Source organism: Galleria mellonella, unplaced genomic scaffold (genome assembly GCF_026898425.1).
Source record: "Galleria mellonella isolate WM207_F2 unplaced genomic scaffold, CSIRO_AGI_GalMel_v1 utg55, whole genome shotgun sequence".
Classification (NCBI taxonomy): domain Eukaryota; kingdom Metazoa; phylum Arthropoda; class Insecta; order Lepidoptera; family Pyralidae; genus Galleria; species Galleria mellonella.
Window position 1 is genome coordinate 752,880 of NW_026442115.1, and position 27,009 is coordinate 779,888.

The following is a 27,009-nucleotide window of genomic DNA, read 5'->3' on the forward strand; positions in this document are numbered from 1 at the left end:
TTAAGAATATGAGGAAACTTTTCTATTCTATTATTTCTATTCTTTATTTTTTATTGTACACAAAATATAATGTTAACCACAATATATTTGTCATTTCTAACAATTGTTTTGACTTCATCAGGAAGAGTATAGCATTAGCTTTACGTGACAGCATCTCGTCTCATGAAATTTTTATTATACGTATACATATATATAGACAGACTTACTTCCACGTAATATTAGTAAGGAACTGTGGATTACTGTCTTTTAGCTTCTTACTTCGTTTGCGTGACCAGGATAAAAAGTACCCTATATCTTTCTCTATACCATATAGTAGGTACTCACGTGTGTACGAAATTCCATGGTGATAGATTAAGCCGTTAAGACGTTAAGACGTAATATACAAACAAACTCACTTTCCCATTTATAATATTAGTATAAGGACAGCTAGAATTTTGTGACAATCTCCTCTACATTTTGATGCAATAATTACTATTAAAATAACGCAATTTTTTTTCAACAAGACTAAAGCGTAAAGCAATTAGTGTCGTCAGGAGGAGCGAACAAAAAGATTGACGGAGCCGCGTCATAGGGCACTTCCGCGACACTTAATACTTTATGTTCTGATCTTCTGATGCACACGTGCTACGCGCCCTGTCTCACGACATCTCAACCTCCCTACTAATAGATTTCCATATTTTTTAATCTTATATGTATATTTATTTATTTATATGTATAAGTCTTAGATCGACGATTGGTCTCTGCCGTGTGGCGCGTAGTTATTAAGCAATTACCTATTAATTTAAAGTTTAAAGATATATATAATTTTACTAGCTGTTTAAAATTGTTTCATCATCTAGCGGGTCCATTTTATCTATTACTAGCGATCCAGATCTTACTTTCGAAATTAATATGTAGCCTATGTTATTCGCTGACAGAATAGTTGTAGAGTTTATTCATTACAAACAATCAAATCTTGCCCTTTTATAACGTTAGTATAAAAGTATAGATTAAAACATACAATACACTTTTACAAAATTTCGTTAAACCCAGTTTCGAAATAAATCGCGATGCATGCGACGTCCGAAAATCGTGACATTTTGGGACTTAATGATGATTTAGGTATCTAGGTAGTAGACTGTTCTCCTAGACTACTTTATTTCAAAGGTTGCCTAGTAGAAATCATTTTTAATCAATATTATTATATATTATTTTAATTTATATATTATTATACAATATTTTAATCAATAAGGCTAACCATTGTGTTTTTTATTTATGTATTTTTAATTATTGAAGTGTTGACAATGAGCATTATTAATTATAATTATAACAAATCTAAATAATTGTTGCAAATACAAAATAAATATTGTAGTGTAAAACATTTTTAAATAATAAAAGAGTCATGTAGCATCTCGTCCCGTTCTGTTAGAAGTTTTACATTAATAATAGCTGCCAATAGGATTTTGTTCCGCAAAAACAGTGGCATTAATTGAAAAAAAAATATAAACATGAAAGTAAGTCGTAGCGAATGCAAAAAGAATCTGTCAAATCGGTTCAAAATTGGCTAAGATAACATGTAATATATATACATAACAAAATACAGGAACTATTATAACTTCTTCTTTGAAGTCTCTTAAAAATATACGCTATATTTTATTTATTTATTTATATTTTTTGTCCTAAAATTTCGCGGCTAGCAGGCTACAACAGAAAATCAAAGTTTTGCTCTTTTGAGGGCAAAGCAATAAATTGAGTTATAATCATTCTGTGGAATACACATGAAAGGAAAAACGTATGTAACATGAGTTCCTTTTATGTAATTTCTTTTATCGTATATATACATACATACATACATACATACATATGTATATATATATATATATATATATATATATATATATATATATATATATATATATATATTTATTTATTTATTTATTTATTTATTTATTTATTTATTTATTTATTACTATATCATCATATCAGCCGTTATTTGTTCACTATTGAACATAGGCCTACATCGTAGAATAATGAACGGGCCGTTTCTTATGGCAGTTAACTTTTTTTTTAATGGGTGATAATGGAATGGCAACCTAGCCTGCGCTATCGGTATACGCTGGCGGGACACCAGTGAGGGATGATAGGTGATGACGAAAGCAGGTCAGTTAGCCCATCGTGACAAATTCCGCTATTAAGAATTAACCACGATGGTTTTCAGGGGGAACTGCGTGGAGGTCGACCTGATAGGGTGTATTGCTGGCAATGGATCAATTAGACCCCATTATTATTTACTATTATATACTAACAAACCTTTTCGCCCCCGGCAGTTACCGTTGGGGGATTTAGCCAGTAGTTGCCACGCTTGGCAGGCAGATGAGCAACCGCAGTTTGACTTTTGGTGACGTTTTAAGAGGGATCATTTCATCCCACCGCTCGATTATTAAGTTCCCTTAATCGCCTCTTACACTTCTATATAACTTACATTTTTATATATTTATATACAATACAAATAGAAAAAATATACGGCAAGTACTTTTAAAAATGACCAATGTGAATTCCATGATAACATATTACCAGCCTTCCCTAGAACATGTTCGCGAAAAAATCAATATAAGTCAGGATGTTAATATTTGTACCTACTATATAGGTAGATAGATAAGAAACAAACGCAATACTACTACATTGAAAACTAAAAATATAATAACTATTATTGATTTTACAGTAGAAATATGAAGCTTTTTATACTATTGATTTAATTTTGTAATTTAAAATAGTGGAAGTGGTAGGTATATACCTATACTTACTCATACAATACTTTTATAACAAGAATATATGATATTTTAATTGCAAATTAAATACTAGATAATACTTACCTAGTTACCGTTTGTTTGAGCTCGTCAGTCAGCTCTAATTGTGGAGGCGATCAAGTATACTCATACCGACTCAGATTTGAGAGAGGTGTCAGGGCGGATTGCTGCAAATAGGATTTAGATAGGGTTGACACATTAATTATTTGTTTTTTTAATTACATTTAGACTAGAGAGGTATACGTACAAATCATTATATTATAGCTATTAATATTATAAATTGGAAAGTTTATAATGATGGATGGATGAATGGATGGATACTCTATCACGCAAAAACTACTGAGCGAATTTGAATGAATCTCGGTACATGGGTCGCTTATATCCTGAGTTAGCAAATATCATACTTTATACACTAACTAGATTTTACCCACGACTTTGTCCGTATGACCAGGATATGTCATATAGTACGTGTATACCAAATTTCATAATGTTTGGTTAAGCCATTAGGGCGCTATAAGGTAAACAAACAAACTTACTTTCATATTTATAATATGAGTAGACTAAAAAGTATAAGAATTCACGCGGGTTACAGCTAGTTAAAATATATGAAGATCATAGACAATCAGTATCAGTACAATATCACAGACAATCTTCAATTTATATTTTTATTTATCTTAATAAAACATAATAAATTACATGGTACACACACTCAAATCAAGTACCCTTATACAAAGAAATATTTTGTTTAAAATTTAGATAGCATCCAGAAATAGGTACGAAACCTTAAGACAATTAAATATCCAAATGCAATATACAAACATATTACATTTTACAAACGTAAAAAGTTAAATTAAGTTGAATTTGAAAGTTGAGAAAAATATGATTACATAGATATTTTGGATATTTGTTTATCAGTACGTTGAGTTGAAATTCGACAACACCTATATTAGGTAGATCATTCAAGTAGGCTACTTTTACTTTAAATCATGTGGGCAAAACCGTAAGACATAGATAGTATATAATCATAAATAAAAAAGTAACAGGTAAGTTTGTTTATTTATTTATTTGTTATTATAATAAAGTCGAAATTTTGATTTGAAAACATTGTAGTTAACATCAGATTTTTTTTCTTTATATTATTACTTTTTAATCTCGCAAAATAAATCTAATTAATAATATATTCTATTAACAATATCTTCTTATAATAAAATTCGAATAGGATATTATTAAAAGTTAAATTTGTAATATTGACAACCCTACAGTATCCAGGTGGCGGATATCAAAGCATTGAATTTAACCGCCCCGACGAAAAGCGATTCGTTTTAGCGCCATCCAGTGTGACTTACGATGCTCGCTGTTTTCTCAACAAATGTTATTCTTCGTTCCACTTACACGAATACTACAACTAAATAACTACCTACTTAAAATGCTTTTAATCCGGTTATTAATATTTAAATATTCTAAATTAATTAATAATCGGATAGCTTTTATTTAAAATACCTAGGTAGGTATGTAAATAAGCCCCTTTGCAAAAAAACATGAGCAACGACAGACATAACTAAACCGCAGACATCGTCTGTTTATCATATTAAACATATTATTAAAACATATATAAAGCGACAGGGTTTGTTTGAACGCACTATCTCTGAAATTAGTACTGCTCATGTCTATAGGCGACGGTTATCACTTTCCATCAGGTGGGCCGTCAACTTGTTTGCCATTCTAAGTCTTATAAAAAAAAAAAGAAAAAAAAATACCGGGATTTGAAAAATTTGTTTTTCATTTTTATAAAAATTTTTCGTCGATATTCATGACCTTATTTAGATTATATTTTTCTACCAAAATTTTCACAAGACACTTATGATGTAAAATGAGAAAAGAACATCAATAAAAACAAAAAATAGAAGAGGCACAATACTGGGTCACCTTATACGACATGATGAATATTTAAAGAGCATAGCAGAAGGAAAAATAGAAGGCAAAAGAGGAAGGGAAAAACCGAGATAGAACCTAGTCCAGCCATAAGTTCTGTTACGAATGAAAATGCATGTCTTTATGAAATGATGTAATATTACTAAAATTTATAACTACGTATTTGAGCTTCAGGTCTTGTTTTATAATATGCGACACAGTCTTAGCGGGAATCTTCATTTCTCGCGATAAGACTTTTTACTTCGTACTGGGGTTTCGACAAATTCTGGGTTTAACGGCATTAACAGCCTTTGTAGTTCTGATAGCATGCGGCCGCCCTGATCTTTTCTGGTCTTCGACAGAGAAAGTGTTGTTATAGCTGTTGATAGTACGATATACGGACATACGGCTGATACCAAGCTTTTGAAGTGTTTGGAATATGACCGACGGCTCCATACCCACTTGGTGCAAGGCGATCACTGCAATCTTATTTTCTTTTACTCCCCATTCCATATTGTAATTTAATAACGAACACGAAAAATATATAAAATGGCGGGAAATCAAAAGAAGTTTTTAAAGTTATAAACGTGTTCCAAATTCAATGTAATTAAAAAGTTGAAAAAAATAAAAGTTTTTATGTAACAGTATTTATGGCCAGACTAGTTACATGTGACAAATAGACACTAGATATCATGTCGTATAAGGAACTCAAAGAATAGTGCTGGATGGAAAAAAATACATGAATTAGTTGCACAGACAAGAGGGAACTCTTAAACGAAAAGAGAGACTTATGTTGATTTTTAAATTTTATCCGTTTACGTTTTGTTAAACTTAAATCTTTAATTAAAATTAAAAATAAACACATAAAATTATAATACAATTAAAAACAATCAAAGTTTGTTGGGTTCATAAGTACCATCAAATCTTTTCAGGCCTATACCATAAAATAAATTCTTTTTTATATACCGTAATCATATATGATGTGAATTTGGCTACTACCTATTTATCTATCTCTCTTTAACATACATTTTACTGGGGAAAAGGGATTATTAGCAATGGAGTTTGACAATCCCATTGCTGGCAATATCAAATCGATCAGGTTGACCTTCACGTGGTTTCTCCTGGAAAGCATCGTGAACAATTCTTGTTAAATTCGTCACGATGGGCTAACTGGCTTGCTTCATCCTTACGTATCATCCTTCACTGATGCCCCACCGGCGTATATCGATAGCGCGGGTGGGGTTGGGGTACCATTTATTTATTACTTATTAAAAAAAACATACATGTTACTACCTTTTTTTTCTCATATTATTTTTAAACTTTTAATGTTGCTTTTTTTTCATACAAGCAACAGTAAAAACGTATTTGACTCAATGCATCCATACATGCATGATCGTCTGCTAATTCAATAAAAGTGACATGTTAACTGTCAATGTCATTATCAATGTCAAAAATTCAGTTCTATAATTTGCTGTCAAGTTCAACTTAATAAAATACTTTTTATCAAGAAAACTTATTATTATTTATCATTCATATTTATTGCGGAATATTTTTGCCTCACAATTAATTAACTTCACTTACATTAATGTGCACCAGTATAAATGTTTTGCAACGAAAAAGACCGTTTCTGTAGTAAAATTTGATTGAAGATAATTTTAAAATGCTACCAGGAATAGGTGTGTTTGGTACTGGTGCTGTTGCCAAGATTTTGGTACCATTCCTTCGAGAAAAAGGCTTCTCGGTTGAGGCAATATGGGGTGTAACTCTACAAGAAACGGAAGCTATAGCGAAAGAATTGAAAATTCCATTTTTTACCAATAAAATTGATGACGTTCTTTTGAAAAAAAATGTCAACCTAGTATTCATAGTCTGCGCTCCCAATTTACACGCTCAGATATCTGTGAAAGCACTTGGTATCGGGAAGCATGTCGTATGTGACAAACCGGCCGGTTTGTGTCAAGCAGAAGCACTGAAAATGGTTCGAGCTGCACAATATTATCCTACATTAATTTCAATAGTAAACCATTCACTTAGATTCTTGCCAGCATTCAGTCATATGCGAAAGTGCATCCAAGAAGGCTATCTAGGTAACCCTGAAGAGCTAACACTAGTTGATGTTCGTGTGCAAATGGGACCATTAATTGGGGACAGTTATAATTGGTTGTGTGATGATACAATGGGAGGAGGTACTCTAACTTTAGTTGGAAGTCATGTGATAGACTTAGTGTCGTTCCTTACAGGTCAGAAGGTTGTGAAAGTGCATGGTGTGTTGCGAACATTTGTAGAAGAAACTCCCAAGGTAAACGGCATAAGAAAAATTTCAGCTCCCGACTTTTGTACATTCCAGTTGCAAATGGACAAAGGTTTGCTAGTTACAGCAACATTAAATAACCATTTGCCAGGCCCTTGTTTCAACCAAGAAATTTATGTATGCAGTAAACGGGGCTATCTAGTTGTGAGAGGTGGTGACTTGCATGGCAGGTTACACAAGACGGTGTCGAAAAATTACCCAGAAGATGAAGGAAAGAGGCCTCATGATAAAGAAGATGTAATCTATGTTGATGTTGAAGATTTAAGTTGTGCATCTAGTGTTGTTCCAAAACCATATGTTAAAGGTCTGTGTAAAATGATAAGTGCTCTTAAAGAGGCATTTTTACCTGTAAAAGAGCAGATGGATTGGATCAAAGAGCCTGTGAGGGCAGCGGCGACTTTTGAGGATGGACAAAGAGTACAGGCTATAATGGAGGCTTTACGTCAGTCAAATGAAGATGGCTGTTGGACAACAGTCCAGTTGTTGACGGAACCCCCTGATCCAAACCCAGCACTATCTGCTGCAGTGAGACGTACTGCCATATCTTTACAATAGTTATATATTTTATTAATGTAATAGATATGCCATGTTTGTGTACCTTTGATATATTTTAAGCAGATTTTAATACAAATTAATTATCAATTTACAGTATTCCCATTTAATGAAAATACTTTATATTAAAATAATGAATTCAAATGTAAATTCTCTCTTCTTTTCATTTTAGTAATACTTAATTATGTTAAAAATAAGCAAATCTTTATTACAGGGCATTTCATTATATAAATTATACACATTATCACTTTTATATTACTTTTTACATCATATAAACAAATTATAATTACAGTATTAGTAGTTACTAATTTTATAACTATAGATTAAGCCTAATGTTTTCATCTGGTTGAATACAATTATTTGTAATTATTAAATTAGTTACATTTTGTAATATTAATGTGTTAAATATTTCTGTAATAGTCTTGCATTATCTTTTACAACAAAAATATATACAAATGACTGTGTGTCCAAATTTATAGCTTAATGCAGTATTGCTGTAGTAGTTACAACTTGAACTGTATAATTATAGATTATATTAGCAGTTATTCAAATTCAATTTAAATAAATGATCCTGCTCTGAGAGACATGAACTACATTATTAGAGTTGCTTTAAACTTTTTGCTATGGAACTCTAAAAGTGAGGCAAATAAGTTCTTTACATAGGAAGTGACTATGGTACTAGTAATATAAAAAATACCACAGACATTACAGAATGAGTGCAATAATTTTATACATTCTTCATGTAATATCATTGCCACCTCTAAGAGTAGGAGTTTATGAGGAGTAGGCTACTCATGATGTGAGTTAGTCTTACTTACATCTTAAGTATTTCTTTTCACACTTCATTGTTCTAATGCTTTTTCCTTGAAATTTTATGTGTAATATAATTAAAAGCTTATTATTGTAATTAAAACAAAGAAATAAGTAACTTTGTAATAACTACAATGTATTAAAATGACCAACCAACTTACTTGCCATGAATAGGTACAGCTTTGCATAAAATACTGTGATTTTTTGAATCTGATATTGTGATTATTATAGTATATCATGACTACATGTAAAGGTATATGTAAAATAACAAGAGCCAGTATATTAAATAATATTGAGTACAATAGATATTTTTTTTTTATATTCTACAAAAATAATTTTGATAGTTGACTATTCCATAAAAAAATAAATTAAACAATTTAAAGATTCCCTTTATATCATTTTCTTTTTTTATTTTAGTTCTTTATATTATTTGGTTTATTCTAATTTGTTAAGAAAAGGTATTAGTTTATCAAGATTTTAGCTGTGATAAATTTTGCTTTTATAATTAGTTATAAATGGAATACCTACAGTAAAAAATACACCAAATACCTGATTCTCAAATTAAGATACCTACTGTGTCGTAAAAGTCCAGCCAACAAAATAACCCAACTAATGTCTAATGGTTTCAAACAACATAGCCAGAAATTTTTTTAGAAGTTCAAATTACCAGCTACTAAGTTGTTTGAACAGCAAAATAATATATAAAATCCTGTGTCACAATATTTGTTCTTACTAATCTTTGAAACCGCTGGACTAATTTTAATGAAACTAGTGTATTACTGTATTTTAATCCAATAAGAAATGGACCCTACAGATTGCAGTGCAAACAAAATAATGCTTACTGGTTCATTTATATATACTGTAAGTACCAATTGGTAATAATTGGCATTTTGTATATTTATCAAGACTCCGGTTTTAATGCATTATGCTATGGGTAGATTAAATGATTACATTATGATTAAGGATTTCTAGCAATAAATATTTGATATGAATAGTAAACATTTTATTGTATGGATTTGTAAGGGGTAATGTGGAAAAATAATACAATCAAATTTAATAACAATATTTATAATAAGAAATGCAACAGATAACGCCAATGCAACAGCATCCAAGTATTACACAATCATATCATTTATTCATTCGCTACAACTTCTAAATAACTAAACAGAATCAGAACCACAAAATTAAAATTACTTAATGAGAAAATCAGTTCTCGATTTTCGCCAATATATCGGATTCTCTGAAGAGGTGGTATTCTTTCTCGTCATTTTCTAGGTTAACTTTTGTACCGCCGTATTCTGGGAGTAGGACCTTATCGCCCACTTTTACTAGAACAGGAATAAATTCACCGTTTTCTTTTCTTGATCCAGGACCAACAGCGACAACTTCTCCATGAAGTACCTTGGATTGTGCTTTTTCTGGAATCACGATGCCTCCGGCAGTTTTTGTGACAGCTTCTGCTCTTTTGATTAAAACACGGTCGAGCAAAGGAATAAGTCGTTTCACTGCGCTAGCCATTTTAATTTATTTGGCAAGTTTGAAGAAACAAAAGAAAGCAAAACCTCGACTGACTGATTAATGTCTCAATGTATTCGAAATCTAGAATATTCTAACTTGTTCGAATAAAACCGGCGCGGCGTGTGAACTTTGGTTATAATAAGACAAGCGAAATTTTCTAGATTTGATCGAAGTGCCTGAAGTTCACAGTTTCCACATGTGTTTACAGTGTTGCCCGTTTATAAGAGCCTTTATTTATTTGGATTCAATTAATTTAAAATTTTACACATTTAAATTATCTTTGGTTTTTTGGCGTAGTAATTATTAATTAATTAATAGGTTTGCCAAACAGAAATTTAAAATATTATTATAAATTCGCTCTGACATCTAGTGTCGAATAGGATCACTTTACCACTGATAAGCAGAACATTAGGTAAAATTTTTGAATCTCTAAATAATATATAGATGACGCTATTCATAATTACAAAATTATTTTACATACATATATGTTATATATATGCCTGTATCCCATTAAGATATGTAGAAACAATGGAACGCCAAATGCTTCGATTCAAACAAACCTATTTCGCTTCTTCCATAGTTATCAATCTTTTCATACACGCTTGCCGGTTACGGGTACTTTTAATTTGGCCCTTCTTCAGATAAAAATACAAATTAAAATTTATTATTTCAAATTCAAATATTGACACTAATTAATAATAGAGAATAGCGTATCAGAATCTCTTTGTGAAATATGAGGGAAATCTAAGATGTTGTGATGATAAATGATCATAATTCAACTCTTTCTAATATAGAGGTGCATAGGTGTAGTGACAGGGCCATGTGAGCCGTATCCACCCCAAAATCGTTTGGTATCAACCCCAGGATGTGAGTAAAGCTTCGTAAAGACAGATACCTTTACTTTGTATACTTAAATGTAAATATGTCATGAACCAGAGGGAGACTTTGTACAAAAGTCGATTGCTTGGGTACCTCTGTCCCATTCGTGTTTCAACCGTGAAGCAGTTGTGTTTGCATGGCTGTGTTTCGGTTTGAAGGGTGGGATATGGTGTGAATTTACTGGGTACAGAGGAATAACACCTGAGTCTTTAGGAATGGCAACGCATGGAGGGTATCGTGGGCGAAACAGTATACTCTGTTATGTCCATGGTACTGCTCATGTCTATAGGCGACGGTTACCACTTTCCATCAGGTGGGCCGTCAGCTTGTTTGCCATTCTAAGTTATATAAAAAAAAAAGCTTAAGCGCATGGGCATATAATTCCATATATAAATGTACAGAACGTCGCTAGTACATAGCTCTCAATCATATCTTAGGTCATAGTCTGTGGAGTCATCAAGTACGTGGTCCATATCGACGGCGCCGCGCTTTGACCGCCTTCGGAATGTGCGCCGGCGCCGGCCAGTCTCGAGCACACCTGCGCGCGTTGAGTTCACACACAAACACATTACCACCCACACGTCCAATGTGCCTATTGTATAAAGAATATCTACTCACATAGGTATTTGAATAGGGTTGACAAATAATATTTATAATTATTATCTAGGTGTACACTTATGTATGACGCGGTGTGACATTAATACCTATATTAGCAATCCATTGTAACGACGAAATGTAGTAATTTTACAAACTTTAGACCTTTTCGAAAGTTGGCATAACTTGGTTAACTGCAAGCCCCGTTCCCGTTATTTGATACAAACAATTAAGTTATAGTTTTTTTGATGGATTACAATCAAATGGCAATCTTGCACATACATATATTGATGAGGATGAAGACAGATCATAATGGTTTCCAAAGGGGATCGTGTGGAAGATGCCCTGAAAAAAAGCAATGGGATTATTAAGCCTCATTTAACTAATAATTCCTTTCGTCCCGGTGGAGCTACAATTCATTACGTAAACTAAAAAAATGTTTCTATTGCAAGTTTCCTTTATAAGTACAATTTATGCTACTGGTAACCCTGCATTAGAAGCTTCGTGCTCCGTGAATGTGCGAGTACTGACCATTGCGATTTTATGGTCCAGGCGAGACATTTGTTACTACCTATCTACACGACCTAGCCACAAAAGAACAATGTCACATACTTTGAAAGTCATATTTCATTATAGACCAATTAATAGACGCTTTGTCCTGACGTTGTAGTACAAACATTTGTTAAAATTTATGATACTTATGAATATTTATTTTATAACACAAAAAATAGGTTCATTAATAGGTATTTTACGTTGTTCCCGCCAAAAGACTACAATGGAATAATAAGCAAAAACAAAAATTTAGAAAAATACCTGTACCTAAGTAATTCTTTTTTATTTCATTGTGGAACAAAGATTTATATTTTTACCTAAATACGATTAATTTTATTTTGACACCCCTTTCATTAAAGCTCTTAGATACATAAATAACTAGTTAGATTATCTGATCTGATTTATCTCAGTTTCAATGCTTACAGTAGATTTGTATAGCCAGTTCACTATGGGCGGATGTATTATTGTACATTATTATTAGTTAGATAATGGCACTTCAAAATTTCGATTTGTAGTTACCTAATTCATACCTTGATATTTCACGCTAACGCTAAACTCTGAGCGTTCATGATAACAATTATGACTATATTCCACGAATCTTGTTAAATAATATTGATTTTTTAATTCACTAAACATAATTTGTATTTTATTTATTATTTACTTTTTGCTTTAATTTAGTTAAATAAGTACAATTGGTTATAGGTTTTTAGGTGTTTAAATTTAATTGGTATTATTAAGTTCTAATTAAAGGTTAAAATTATATTTCATAATAGGTATCTACTATTTGAGATTGTATACAGTACAAATACTGTCTTAGTGACATTTAAATTTCTAAGTACTAATATGTAGGTAGCCAGGCATTTTGTTAAATATCTACTTAGCTGAGCGTAGGCGTGGGATGAATTTGATTTTTACGCTGCCACAAAGAAAAGGATTTTAAAAGAATATTCAAAGGACTATACAGTCTTTTTGTATGTATAAAATATAAAAAACGCGATTGGGTTCACACGGCCAGCAATTTTTGCGAATCGTCCACGTGTACAAGTAATAGGGGGACCAAACTTACCTCAAATACCTGATGTTTTACCGAGATTTTTTCTACAATAAATAAATTTGACATTTTAGTTTCCAATACATTTTATATGCGATGTATTTGAAACTATAATTACAACAATTTATATCCTAATTATTTACAACTTATTTGATTTTTTATAATTCAATTCATTCCTTCAGTGACTGTACATATTTGAAATATGAGTTAAGTATGTATTTATTTAGCAAGAATAAATATTTAGTAATTATAGAAATAATATTTATTATAACTTCATCATAATCATCACCATTCCTGTTCACTACTGTATCACCTTCAACCAATGTTGGCCTTGATAGGATGGTTGACCGACGAAACATTGTCTTTGATTGAAACGAGAAGAGGTTCCCGTTTATTTTAAGTCAATTCTTTTTGTCTTGTCATTTATTTTGAATAAATGACAAGACGAAATAATATAATAATTAAATCATTTATTCAGCTACAAAACAATGATATTAATAACAGCTGAAATGGTCCCCACTCAGCATAAGATTTAGAAGTGCATAGATTTAAGAAACTTTTGTCTAAATATCTAAGTCATTACACAGGGGGAAAGGAATTCTTATAGGATCTATTACTAGAATTCATTATTCAATAAAATGGGTCACCATTTTATTCAAAAAGTCCTTTGAAACAGTAAACAGAGGGATTTGCTAGCTGATGCTTTTCGTTTTGTCTCTATATTGATAAGAGCCAGTTAATATGTAGTGATTGTTTTTAATTAAACATTACGAACCCACTATTTCCTTACATCATAATAACGCCAGTAATAAATGGTCACATTGCAAAAAATGCGCTATTAGTCGCGGATGCTCAAAGCGTAGGAAATAACACAACAAACAGAGCATATCAGTATTATGTGCTGTACAGCCTTACACAAATAAAATTAGTTATCTAAAATTACATTTATAAACCTTATAACTTAAATATTAGAGTTGTAATTCCTATTGAAAGATATAAAAAAGTTGTTTCGAAAATCGTGCTCGGTTCTCACGACGCGACGGGACGCACAGGTGCGCATCCGGCTATCTCACTGAGCAAGATTTGAGTTAGTTTACTGTAGAGCTCTAATTATGTATTCTATTTAAACAAAGACATGGTACTGTTTGGGTATGTATTTATTAAGTAACTTAAAAACTAGCGATTCACTCCGGCCTTACACGTGTAAGATAGATAAAATATAAATAAAATACAGCGTATTTTGTAGCTTTCTTATGATGAATGAATATTTAAAATCTATTGAGCATTTTTTGAATTTATCCAATGCAAGTAAAAAAATCTAATCATTCCTCTTTATAATATAATATAAATTATTAAATGCAGGTCATCACTATAATTAAAATTTATCATTATTTAATTAGTAAAGAAAAGATACAACATCTGCGACTTGAAAAATATACCTAGATACTGAGCAGTAGAATTTTAGAAGTTTATCCAAATGAAATGTTAGGTGATATGACATGGTCAACGTTAATCGTTAAAGTTTAAATTTAAACAGCCAATTTTATCCAAATTAGCAAAAATAAGAAAATCGTCTGTCTGACAGTGTTGAGCGATTCGAGTGGTCGACGATCCCATGTCGACGAATAGTTTGGACTCCCTGAGTTAGAGGCGGGATGTTGATTCTTTATACATTTTCTTCCATCTGTAAAATAGGGTATGTTTCAAGAAATTATACGACCTGATGTCTTCATAATTTTTTTACTCTCGTACCTGCGGGACAGACTACTGTACATCCCATCCATTTCTACCACATACATCTGTATTACGACGTACTACGAGCTCTTTTCTTCAGTCTTCTCCTTACAGTATAATATGGGGTATTTTAAAAAAACTTGCCCACAAATTTTTCGATATCTAACAATGCACAAACAACTCTTCTCGTGTTGCAGGTGTTCATAGATAACGGTAGCAGCTTTCCATCAGGTGGACCGTTTGTTGTTTGCCTCCTTAACAATAAAAAAAAAAATTAATTTCAAGTTTAAAAAAAAAATTATATCTTGGGATTTCCTCTTAGCGGATAACATTTTGTTTTCCACTCACATTCTGAACCCAGCGGTAAAATCTAATACGGAGTAATAAAGAGTTTTTAAATAAATGTAAATAATAATTATTTTATACTTAAAAAGTGATTAAGTCTATGTAATGTCTGTGTATAACATTTTTTTTTCCGTAAAAATAAATAATTTTAATACTATAAGGCAACGTTAATACAATGCCATCTAGAGACTTTCATCATACACGCGAAGACGTAGTAGTAAAGGCGTGAATTGCTCATTGTATATTGCTTTTTGTCTTTATAAAAACTTGCTTCTGCTTTATTTATACTTTATTTATACTCGTAGCCGAAAATACATGTCCCTCTTGCAAACCGATTAGATATTACGTTGAATGTTTTATCTTTTAGTAAATATTGATAGCATTTTGTTTCGAATTTCAGTGATTGTATACGGACCTCTCTAGTTGGACTTATAAAATATCAAAATTATTACTTAATCAGTTATTTTATTTGAAAATGGCAGCCCCTATTGTGGAAGTAGAGCAGGGTAAATTACAAGGGACGTTGTCGGAGGATAAACAGTTTTATATATTTAGAGGTATCCCGTATGCAAAACCTCCAGTCGGCGAGTTACGGTTTAGGGTGAGTAAATTATGATATTATTTATTGAATGCATCTAAATTTATGTTATCTTTATTCACGCCAGATCATTACACAGATCATACATTATAGGGTAGACAGAGATATCGACTACCAAATATCTCTTTATTTATACCGTCGTAGCAACTATATAGATATTTTTGTTCATCACATTGTAGATAGTTATATTGTTTTTTTCTTCTCTCTTGAGAATGGTGATAATTATTATGTTGACGGAGATATCATGTCATTCAGTAGGTAAGTATATTGCGACGAATTACCTAGTAATTTATTATCGACCTTGGTTGTATACCAACGCTCAATTCCAATGCAATACATATGTATAAACATCTGTATTAAATTTATTTAAATTATGACGAAAGTACTAGACGAATGTAAATTTTTTCAATAATTAATACAAAAGTATTACACGAAAGTCTAGTTTAATTTATAAAAATAAAATAAATATTACGACTATAATCCCTAATGGGATGATATTAAAAAAATAACAAGTATTATTTCATACTAATTTTTATTTTTAAAGGTACCGGTCCCACCAGAAACCTGGAAGGGAGTGAGAGACGCCACGAAAATCTGCAATGCTTGCGCCCAATTTGATACGACAAGTGGTATCGTGACAGGTTCTGAGGATTGTTTATATCTTAATGTGTCCACTCCAAATATCTCTAGAACTGATACATCTTTGTTACCTGTCATGTTTTTTCTTCATGGCGGTGGGTTTGTTTTCGGATGCGGTACTGATGATTCTGCCCAGGGAGCCGACTATCTTGTCAAAAAGAATGTGGTCGTAGTTAATATCAACTATAGACTCGGTGTTCTCGGATTTTTATGTTTGGATAGAAAAGATGCTCCGGGTAATGTGGGATTGCGAGATCAGGTCGAAGCTCTAAAATGGGTTCAAAAGAATATTAGCAAATTTGGTGGCGATCCTAACAATGTCACTATATTTGGGATAAGTGCCGGTGGTGCATCCGTTGAGTATTTAACACTTTCGCCTATGACTAAGAACTTATTTCATAAATGTATTGCTCAATCTGGAACATCACTTCTACCGTGGTCCCAAAATAATAACGTAAGAGATCTAAGTAGGAAACTAGCAGTGTTGAAAGGAAAGGTTGTTCAAAATGATGAAGAACTACTTAAATACTTGAAAGAAATTCCTTTTGATGAATTAGTCAGAACATCTATGACTGCAATAGCTATGGACAAACACGATGGTGGTTTACATTTTGGATTTGTTCCAACTATAGAGAAACCGACTGATTGGGAACCGTTTTTGGATAAGTCTACATTTGATTTGCTATCACAAGGAATATTCAATAAAGTTCCCTACATGGCAGGGTTTTGCACAAACGAGGGAATTATTATGTTAGCAGTTAAACGTCTAATATTAGATAAATTGTCAGATGAAAAGAATTTCGAGACATATTTAAAACAATTCTTTGGAATTCCAGATAGTAACATCAATGAAGTAGCTACTGAATTAAAATCTGCATATTTAAGCAAAAGTGATGAATCTGACGCGCCTGTGATAGACTTCTTTTCAGATATTGATTTCATAGGTGGTATTTTTGAAGCCGTATCATTGATCGCCAAGCACAATTCTCCTGTGTACTTCTACGAATTCTCTTATGATGGTGGCTTGAATTCTATTAAAAAGAAGTTAAACATTAATCGTAAGGGCACCAGTCACGGAGATGACTCGGGATATGTATTAAAATTAGATGTATTTAAATCAGCATCTATTTCTGAAACAGATGAATTAGTAAGAGAAAGGGTTACCACTCTATGGACGAACTTTGCTAAATATGGGTAGGTATTGCGATGTTTTTATATTCTTAAAGTAATACAAATCTTCATAATATACTAATATGTACGAGTACAAATAGAAATAACATCCAATAAAGATTGTTTCCCACACAAAAACCGTTTTCAGTCACTACTGAAAACGGTTTTTGTGTGGAAAACATTTAGCTTAGTATTAATCAAAGTAACTGCTTTGGCCACTGCCAAAACAGTTACTTTGATTTGAATTATACGAAACCATTTTTGATTTGATAAAATTTCTATGAAACTAATCTGTAAGTATATCCTTTCAGATAAAATAAGAATAATTAAAATTCATTACCGACTTGCAATATTATTCATTTATGTACATTTACATTGTTTAATTTTTTTTTATCCTTGAAATCGTAATACTGTAGTGTAGTCCAATGACATTATGTGCTTGAACTTATTTATTTATTTTATACTTACACGTTACATTTAATACGTACACACTAATTATACATAAAAATATGAAAGAGGTAATCAAATGTATAAAGGCGAGCTTCACTCTAAAAGAGTTCTCTTCTAGCAAACCCAATTACAATATGCAAGGTCATTTTAATTGAGAGAACATTTATGGTATATCATCAGCTAATATTTATATCATCACTAAGATTATACATATGGATGTTTATATGTATGTTACTCAATAATGTTTAAACGGCTGAACAGATATTATTGAAATTTGGTACAGCGATAGTAAATAGGTAGAACTTATTTTGTTTATTTGCAGAGTTTATCGGTAACAATAAGTATTATTACTGTTTAAATTTGATATTTTCGTTTCCAGAAATCCTTCACCGACGATTGACAATGTGATTACAACTGAATGGAAGCCTGTTGAAGATTCTGAAATTTCTTATCTCTTTATAGATGAAAATCTTACAATGAGGAAAAATCCATATCCCCAGAGGATGAAACTATTTAAAAATCTTTTTGAAAATTATTACAAAAACAAAAAGTTTTAATTAGATTACAATAATGTGTTATCGAAATAGGGGCATCTTCTTTATTGTAGTTGATAATTTTAAAAATATCATTGATTTTCAAAAGAATAGGCTAAATTTTAAGAAAAAAATACAACCATTTTAATGTGATAAGTTGCATAGAAGTGATTGTTAATTTCGTTACCGTCATATCATGTCTTTGCAGTACATGTCAAGAATAACTATGCATGAGCGATATCATGCATAGCTATTCCTGATGCATCATAATTTACTCTCTCCATGGTACTGTTCGTGTTTACCGTTCATGGTTACCATTTTCCATCAGGTGGAGTCATCTAGGTACGATTATCATAAAAAAGTTGCCTTAAAAATTCTTACATTTATAACTAATTGAAGCAGGTAAACACGAAAAATATTAATCTCATTTTTTTAATTCATGGCAAAAATAATATTTCATAATTATATTTATGTGTGAGTAAAATCATTATTGGTATTGTTTTATAATTATAAGATTTTCATGTGTATACGTTGGTAGTTATCATATTTATTACTTATCATCTTGTTCAAGTTCTAAAAAAACTGAGTGTTTAAAAATGTGACTATCTGTAATGGGACATTAACGTTTACGCTTTATACTTAATACCAATATTCATTTCAGCATGAATAAACAACTATAGCTAAATTGATACCACCTATATAGATGGTAATCGCTAATCTAATCAAACAATCCATATCTATTTTACTTAATAAGTATATAGGTATAGATACCTACTTTTATAAATATTTGTCAGATTAAAAGCCAATTATTGCAAATCTAGTAGAATTTGATAATGAAGCAATAACAGTTAGATGGGTAACAGCGCACCTGAAACTTGATAATAAGAAAAGACATAGATTGATGAAAATTTTATTGGTACTGTTAATTTAATAATTATATAATATATTTATACTTATGGTACTTTTAAATAATTATACTTAGTTATATAGTTTATTATAGTTATAATATATTATATAACTAATAGTTGATATTGTTTTTACGTTAATATTTACAAAATTTAAATAACATTATCAAATCTAATGGGGAAACGAACGAATATTAATTGTAAATAATTATTTTAATTTATGTACCTATTAAGTATATCTGATTCTGATTGTTCCAAAATCACTAATTTCACTGCCATATTTTAATTCACCTTTAAGATATTGCTAGGTGGCAAAATTGTAAGAAAGGAGATAGGTATTCGAGTACTTTATACAAAGCTATCCTATCTAGTATATCTAGTAGATAGCTATCTAGTAAAGCGCTTCCTAAAGTGGGTTCCGCGCAACCTAGAGGTTTCGTATAAAAGTCACTAAGGTTCCGCGAAGTCATTTATTTTGGTTGTTAAATAATACCACAGTTAAGTACAAATATTATTTTAAAATAATGCAATATGTGATATGACAATTATTTGATATAGTGTTCCATAAAATAAAGTATACTATTTTAAAAATATTAAAAACTATTTTAAAAATAACAGTTATTTTAACAAATTAAATGGTATAAAATAAATATAGACTTTTTTTCATGATGAACATCAAATAGTAAACCTCGTTTATTTTTACCATTTTTTTAATGAATGAAAATAAAATAGCAACCCCACCTGCGCTATTAGTATATATTAGCAGGGCATCAGTGACAGATGATAGGCGAGGATGAATCAAATCGGTTGACTTATCGTAACGAATTTAACCATAATTGACCACAATGGTTCTTAGGAGATTCGGTGTGGAGATCGACTAGATAGGAGATCGACTAGATATTTTGCTCGCAATGGGACTGTTATACCCTATTACTAATAATCCCTTTCCTCCTGCTCTAAAGATTTAGATTTAGCTCTGGTGCAGTGCTTAGTATCACTAGCAATAGTAGAAGAGAATAAAGTCAGGTCAGACAGTACGTTGTGGTGAATTCAACAAGAATATGCCGCGATAGTTTCCAGTGATACAAAGGGTATATTGCTAGTAATGAGGTTGAATACGTCAGTATAAAAATATAGAATACGCAAAGTCATGAACACACGTCGCATTCACGCAAGAGAATGGCGATAATTAGTTACGTAAAGATAATTTAAAATGTATGTTTGTTGACAATTTAAGGATCCCTGTTGAGGTAAACCTCAACTCTCATGAGGTAAAACTCATGAGAGTTTTCTTTTCCTATAAAATGATAACAATTTTTTTAGTGTTATTAAGGATCCCTTACGGTGCGACTTTGTCCGTCTGCCCACCTGTCACAGCGCTATGCGTTAGCCACTACTAATGTTGTCGATTTGAAACTTGGAACAGTTTTACATATTGTTGCAATAGAAATATGTAATAAAGAAAAAAAAGACTTATTTTCTTTGCCAGAGGTAGTCCTCTTTGCAAAGGGGTACTCAAAATTTCTAAATTGACTTATAACATATAGGGCCTAGTATAACATATGGGGTATGAAAAAGGCTTTATTTATACATTATAAATCAGATTTTCATTTATTTTAATGCTGTATAGTTTTTAGTTATGGTCAATAAAGCGACAAAAAAACTATTCCCCGCCTTATTTCTGCAGTTAATGAAGCGAAATATCTGAAACAATCACAGTTTATAAAGGTATATTACAGGAAAAAAAAAAACAAATTTTCTAACTAGCACCATTTTAAATAAATTATAAAAAAGGCATCTGCAAAGGTAAACTTGGTTCTGCGGTGTAGTATTTAAAAACAGTTATGGCCCAAAATAAGAAATTGCGAATTTCTTGTTTACAAATAGTGATAACTATTAGGTGTCTATTTCATATGATAAATACAATAAAGGTAAATCTGTCCCATTCGTGTTTCAACCGTAAAGCAGTTGTATTTTCATGGCTGTGTTTCTGTTTGAAGGGTGGGATATAGCGTGAATTTATAGGGTACAGAGGAATAACACCTAAGTTCTCAGGAATGGCAACGCATGGAGGGCATATATCATGGGCGAAACAGTATACTCTGTTATGTCCTTGGTACTGCTCATGTCTATAGGCGACGGTTACCACTTTCCATCAGGTGGGCTGTTAGCTTGTTTGCCATTCTAAGTTTTTTTAAAAAGAAAGGTAATATTTTCGTATATTTATGCATTTATGTACTGAAGTCTGAACGAATGAGTTAAACTTGCAATTGACTAGTTTATTTCTATTACGTTGGGAAATTTGCATACGATCCCCTGATGGTAAAACGTAGCTTATTAATGGACGTCTTAAATGCGTATAATACCAGGGATGTTATGGGTACATTGAACATTGGTTCATACTGTAATCTCTAAGGAAAACCTTAGTAGATCCAGAGTACTTTTTTCGGTATTATGTATATTAATACAAAATTGGTAAAATATTTGTTTTTATATTTGTATTTATAGATGTGCACTTTAATGACAATGCATTTTTTATAAGAAATATAGTTATTTTACTAGTACTTGGTCCACGTAACGGGAATATTTTTTTATACCACAAAGGTGGCAAACAAGCACACAGCCAGCCCGTCTGATGATAAACGGTCACTGTAGCCTATTGATTGTTGATTGTTATTTTCTTGTTTTGATTAATTATTTATATATGTAACTTACAAGTGCAATAAAGAATATATATGAATATATATATAATTATAATAAATAGTAGCCCATGTCTTACTCCATCCAAGACAGTATGTGTAGGTATAGAAAATTTCATGACAATTGATTGAACAGTTAAAACAGTAGTAACAATGAAAGAAACAAACATACTTTCACATTTATAATAATATTGGTAAATAGGTTCTTGTTTCTTATGTGTAACAATTTATTTAATGTGTATATTTATTCTTATGCAGTGACGGACTGAGCCTATCAGATGCCCGGGGCGTCAAAGTTGAATGAGGCCCCCAATTTAAGAAGTTGATGTAGTTTTACAAGCTTTTTATTCACTTCACGTTTGTATGTATTAGTGTTTATGTTTATTTAGTTAAAATCTTGCAAGTAAAACAAATTAGAAGTTAACATATACAAACAATGGATATGGAAAATTGCAGCGTTTGGAAGCCCTCGAGTCCCGAGATTAGAGGGCCTACCATGAAATATTCCCCGATATATCCCGAAATTTCGTGGCCGGACGAAACAAAAACTTGATGTTAAAAGTACATTACACACACCGTTTAAAAATGTTAAAATATTTATAGGTAGGATTTATGATGAACGAAATGTTAGGCTCCATTTACGGGCCGATTTCGGTATAAATGAAGACACGAAATTAAGTTCGCAATTTTTCGGTAAATCCACTGAGGCCCGGAGCGGACTGACCCTCCCGCTCTCGTTAGTCCACCACTGTTATTATAGTATAGACATGTCATTGTGATATTGTAAAATACATATGTATTATTGACAAAAAGTCGTCAGTCACATAGGTATCTATGATAAGACTTGTCAAATCACTCGAACAATATGTGATAGGGACCTAAAATAAACTCACTTCTACATTTATGACATTAAGACAAGATATTAAAAAGACAGTAACAGTAAATGAAGAAAGAAATGTAAATATTTAAGACAGTCTATAAGTGAAATTCAGAGGATAATATATGTAACTGAAATTATGATAACATTATGTAGTAGTAATTTTAAAGTAGGTATTGCCTACATATAAAATATCTAGAGAAATAAAAGTAATAATAATAATGAATACAGCGTAGTTACACTATTGTGACATAGAGAAAATTGTGGCTTTATCATATACTATAACAGTCATATCAGCAAGTTGGTACATATCCGTTGGTAAACAATTATGACGTCAGATTTTTCAAGCGTATAACAACAATCAAGAGGGGGGAAAGGGATTGTTAGTAATGCGGATTACCAGTCCCATTGCTAGTAATATATCCTGTCAGGTCAACCTCCATGTGGTCCGCCCTGGATACCATCGTGTTGAATTCTAGATGTATTCATCATGATGGGCTAACTGATCTGCTTATTCAATCCCTGGTGCTGCGCCAGCGTTTGCCGTTAGCGCAGGCGGGGTTAACTTTCCATTATCATCCATTAAAAAAAAAACAGAAACCGAGGTCAATGGCTTTATGTGCCATTCATTACTTGTCAGCAATAAGTCGTATATAACAGAATATCACTCATTCATTGGGATAATCGTATTCAACGTCGTTTTACTTAATCAATCGTTTTCGAACAAGGAATGAGCTGTGAGCATTTCTAAAGATATTTATTGTAATTAAACTATTAACTTCTAATAAATCAGATAGTCAATCCAGTTCGCCGATTGAACTACAATGTCGAAGACTAGCTTTCAGATTATGGAATGCGCTAATACCATTACGGGGCATGACACGCTGTACGAGTGGGCGGTGACACTTATAAATAAATAGACATGACACTCCATGTTCAGATAAAATGGTATATTTGATGTTATAAAGCGAGTTACGTGATAGAAATAATAAAATAGATGTTTATGTATTTATATGAAGATTTTCAAAGATAAATGTGTTCCATTTAACTATAAATTATTTACATTTCAATTTTACATAAATGTATGAAGTCTTAGGTACTTCTCAGTTCCTAATATTTATTACAATGTAGCCGAAAATTGTTATTTATGTGTTTTCTTGACTTCAAAACATACTCAACTTCAAAAAGACTATTGAGTTACTTGCTAATTTTCAGGGTGCATTGATCCTACTCAATGTTTTTTTTTTATATAACTTGATTATAACAACTATTTACAACTACAAGGTTAAAAGAGATTAGCTCAGTCAGTGACACTAAGATAAAAGAAAATGTTAACGACTTTTGTTTTTGCTTTAAAAGTAATAATAAATTAAATAATCTCACAATTTTCATTTCAGTTTAATATTAAAATTAATTTTAGGGGGTTATATATATAATGCTCAGACCGACTATGCACAGGGAGAGCGCATTTTCCGATTAATATCTATTCTTTTTTGAATTATCAAAACAAGTTTGAAATGTTATCAGTGGACTTCGTTGCTGGAATTATAAGATGTTTTCAAATGTAATTTTCAAGCAAATAAAAAATAAATAAAAATAATAATATCCATAATCGAAGCGTTATGAAGAGAATTTATCTAACAGGATATGTTTAGCACAAGTTTTAAACTTCAAACATTATGAAATAATTATAAATAAATATAATCAATATGAATTGGTTATATCGTACTCTCTATCAGTTATTGTATCTATGCCCACGGGTCAGAGACTAGAGTAGACTGGCCGTCGGCGCCAGCGAGTCGCGGTGTGAAATACTCAGGTGCATCCGAACCTGCCCACGGATTTTATACAGTATGTCCACACTTTAATACAGTTAGGATTTATATATTCAAATGACTATTGATTTGTAATTAATTATGAATTCTATTGTCTTTTATTTAAATACGTACTATTTTTGTATTTTCATTTCATAGTTGCATGAAAAATACAATTACCTTTGGTGTGGTTTATGTTTATCATTAGGGGGAAACGGATGCTTAATTATGATAGGCATTTCTTGTAAAAAAGTCATTTTTGGCTCAGCATATTAGGTACATTTTATAAATTCTTAGTAAATTGCTAAGTAGAAGCCGTAAATTGGTAACTAGTTACTTTTTTTTGTATATCACTGAGATGGCAAACAAGCATACGGCCCACCTGATGGTAAGCGGTTACCGTAGCCTATGAACGCCTGCAATACCAGAGGTATTACACGCGCGTTGCCGACCCTGAAGAAACCTCTTTACCCCCCTTTTGGAGAACCCCATGCTGTAGTCTCTTGGGAAAACCTTTACTACTGTTCTACTATGGTTGGATGTAAAAATGTCACAAGAAATGACATGACATCCAGACAGGCATAACACATTTATATTGTTAGTAAATTTGATTTCTAGGTTTATAATTTATTAACCGAAGTTAATTATTGCGTTTAATATCTGCTTTATATCAACTGTATATGTTCCGTATCTTTCGGTATGCTATAAATTAAAGCGTTTAAGAACTGGACTGGTTTATGAAAAAGATGACATTTATAAACTACATTGTGTATATGAAAATATCTTACTTCAATCATATCATGAAAAATAACAAGTAAAGAATGTTTCATCATCCATAAAAGAAAAGTAAAAAGAAAAAATAATATTTGTACTGTATTATATAATATTTGTCTACAACATAATTTCTCTCATTACAACACGGCAGCTTTAAAAAAATATTGTTTAACCTCAATAGAAATAAAAACTTGTAAAAGAAGAATGACATAAATAAATTTCTTCTCTTCCTTTGTATTTATAAATACATACTGTATATAAAAGCGTCCCAGGGATCCTTTCACGGCGTTGCGCATGAGTCGTGATTTGATTCCCACAGAGCATACCGACTCTCTCTGTCTCACTTACGTTACCTGGTTTACAATATTATTGTCCTTTTCATTTCTCGGTGAATTTTAGTTGTTGATGCACAAAGGACAATAAATTATCTTTTAGTTCAATTACTTTGAAAATAAACCACAATGGTCACGACTAAATTTTTGTCTTTATTTTTAAGGTAAATTAATAAATAAGACGAAAAGTATGTTATTAATAAATTTTACTTTAAACTTTTAATGCAAAACCTCATGTTTAAAACATGTTAATTATACGTGTTAATTATTAGTTAGGTACGTATCTAACTATATGTATCATTAAATTATTTTACATTTATATTCCAAATATTAAATAATACATATAATATATTCTTTATATTACTTGACTAAATAAAAAAATATTCATTTAGATTTTATATATAATAATTTCTTACAAGTCAGGTATATAAATTGAGAAGAATTGGCTAGAAATATATATTACTTTTTTTTAAATATTTTGTACTGCATATTAATGTAGACGCATGGAATAATACTAAATTAATTAAAATCATTTATTTAAAAATTAGTCATGATACTCACCTTCCCTTACGGAAAATAATTTGGTTTTAATTTAAATTTTTGTTTTCGGAGTTAGATTTACACTAATATAATAGGGGTTACCGTTCTCGCTATTTGATATGGGTGATGGAACCAGACGTGAAGGAAGAAGTACGCGACGTAATTACACTCATTGTTTTATCATGTCTTAATAGATATGATTTTTTTTATACCACAGAGGTGGCAAAGAAGCATACTTATAGTCTGATGGTAAACGATCACTGTAGTCTATGAACGCCTGAAATACTTGGGGTATCACGTCCGCATTGTCGACTTAATAACTAACTTGTAAAAACTTAATATTGCAACGTATACGAGTAATTGATCAGAGATTTGCCCGTAGCAAGGTGAGACAATGAGACCGAAGAGAGAGGAACCGAGGCAGCCTGAATCCGAGCATTGTATGCTTATTACATGCAGGTGTGCGTGCGTGGGAACTGGGCATACCGAGCTTTATTTCCTTGTCTGATCTTTATCTCAAAGAAGTAAAACTCAATTTGGAACAATGTAATATACATTAAATTATCAAAATACTTCCAATAATTATTTGACTTCTGAATAACTATATGTTAAAAAAGAAAATACATAAATATAAT

General features: G+C 31.4%; 4 protein-coding genes across 4 annotated transcripts in view; 2 read left to right on the top strand and 2 right to left on the bottom strand.

Annotated features, from left to right (window-relative positions):
• The window catches only part of LOC113521293 (WW domain-binding protein 11), a 328,701-nt gene that overhangs the window by 79,600 nt on the left and 222,092 nt on the right, over window positions 1-27,009 (bottom strand). The window lies entirely within an intron of this gene.
• Window positions 6,158-8,672, top strand: LOC113521289 (glucose-fructose oxidoreductase domain-containing protein 1). The gene has a single exon (XM_026906780.3). The coding sequence runs from the start codon at window positions 6,358-6,360 to the stop codon at window positions 7,561-7,563; it is 1,206 nt and encodes a 401-aa protein (XP_026762581.1). The 5' UTR covers window positions 6,158-6,357; the 3' UTR covers window positions 7,564-8,672.
• LOC113521259 (10 kDa heat shock protein, mitochondrial) lies at window positions 9,423-10,092 on the bottom strand. Its single transcript, XM_026906743.3, has one exon. The coding sequence runs from the start codon at window positions 9,886-9,888 to the stop codon at window positions 9,577-9,579; it is 312 nt and encodes a 103-aa protein (XP_026762544.2). The 5' UTR covers window positions 9,889-10,092; the 3' UTR covers window positions 9,423-9,576.
• Window positions 15,329-19,988, top strand: LOC113521275 (juvenile hormone esterase-like). Its single transcript, XM_026906764.3, has 3 exons — window positions 15,329-15,644; window positions 16,186-17,474; window positions 18,280-19,988. Exons 1-3 carry the CDS (start codon window positions 15,519-15,521, stop codon window positions 18,455-18,457), a joined length of 1,593 nt encoding a protein of 530 aa, XP_026762565.2. The 5' UTR covers window positions 15,329-15,518; the 3' UTR covers window positions 18,458-19,988.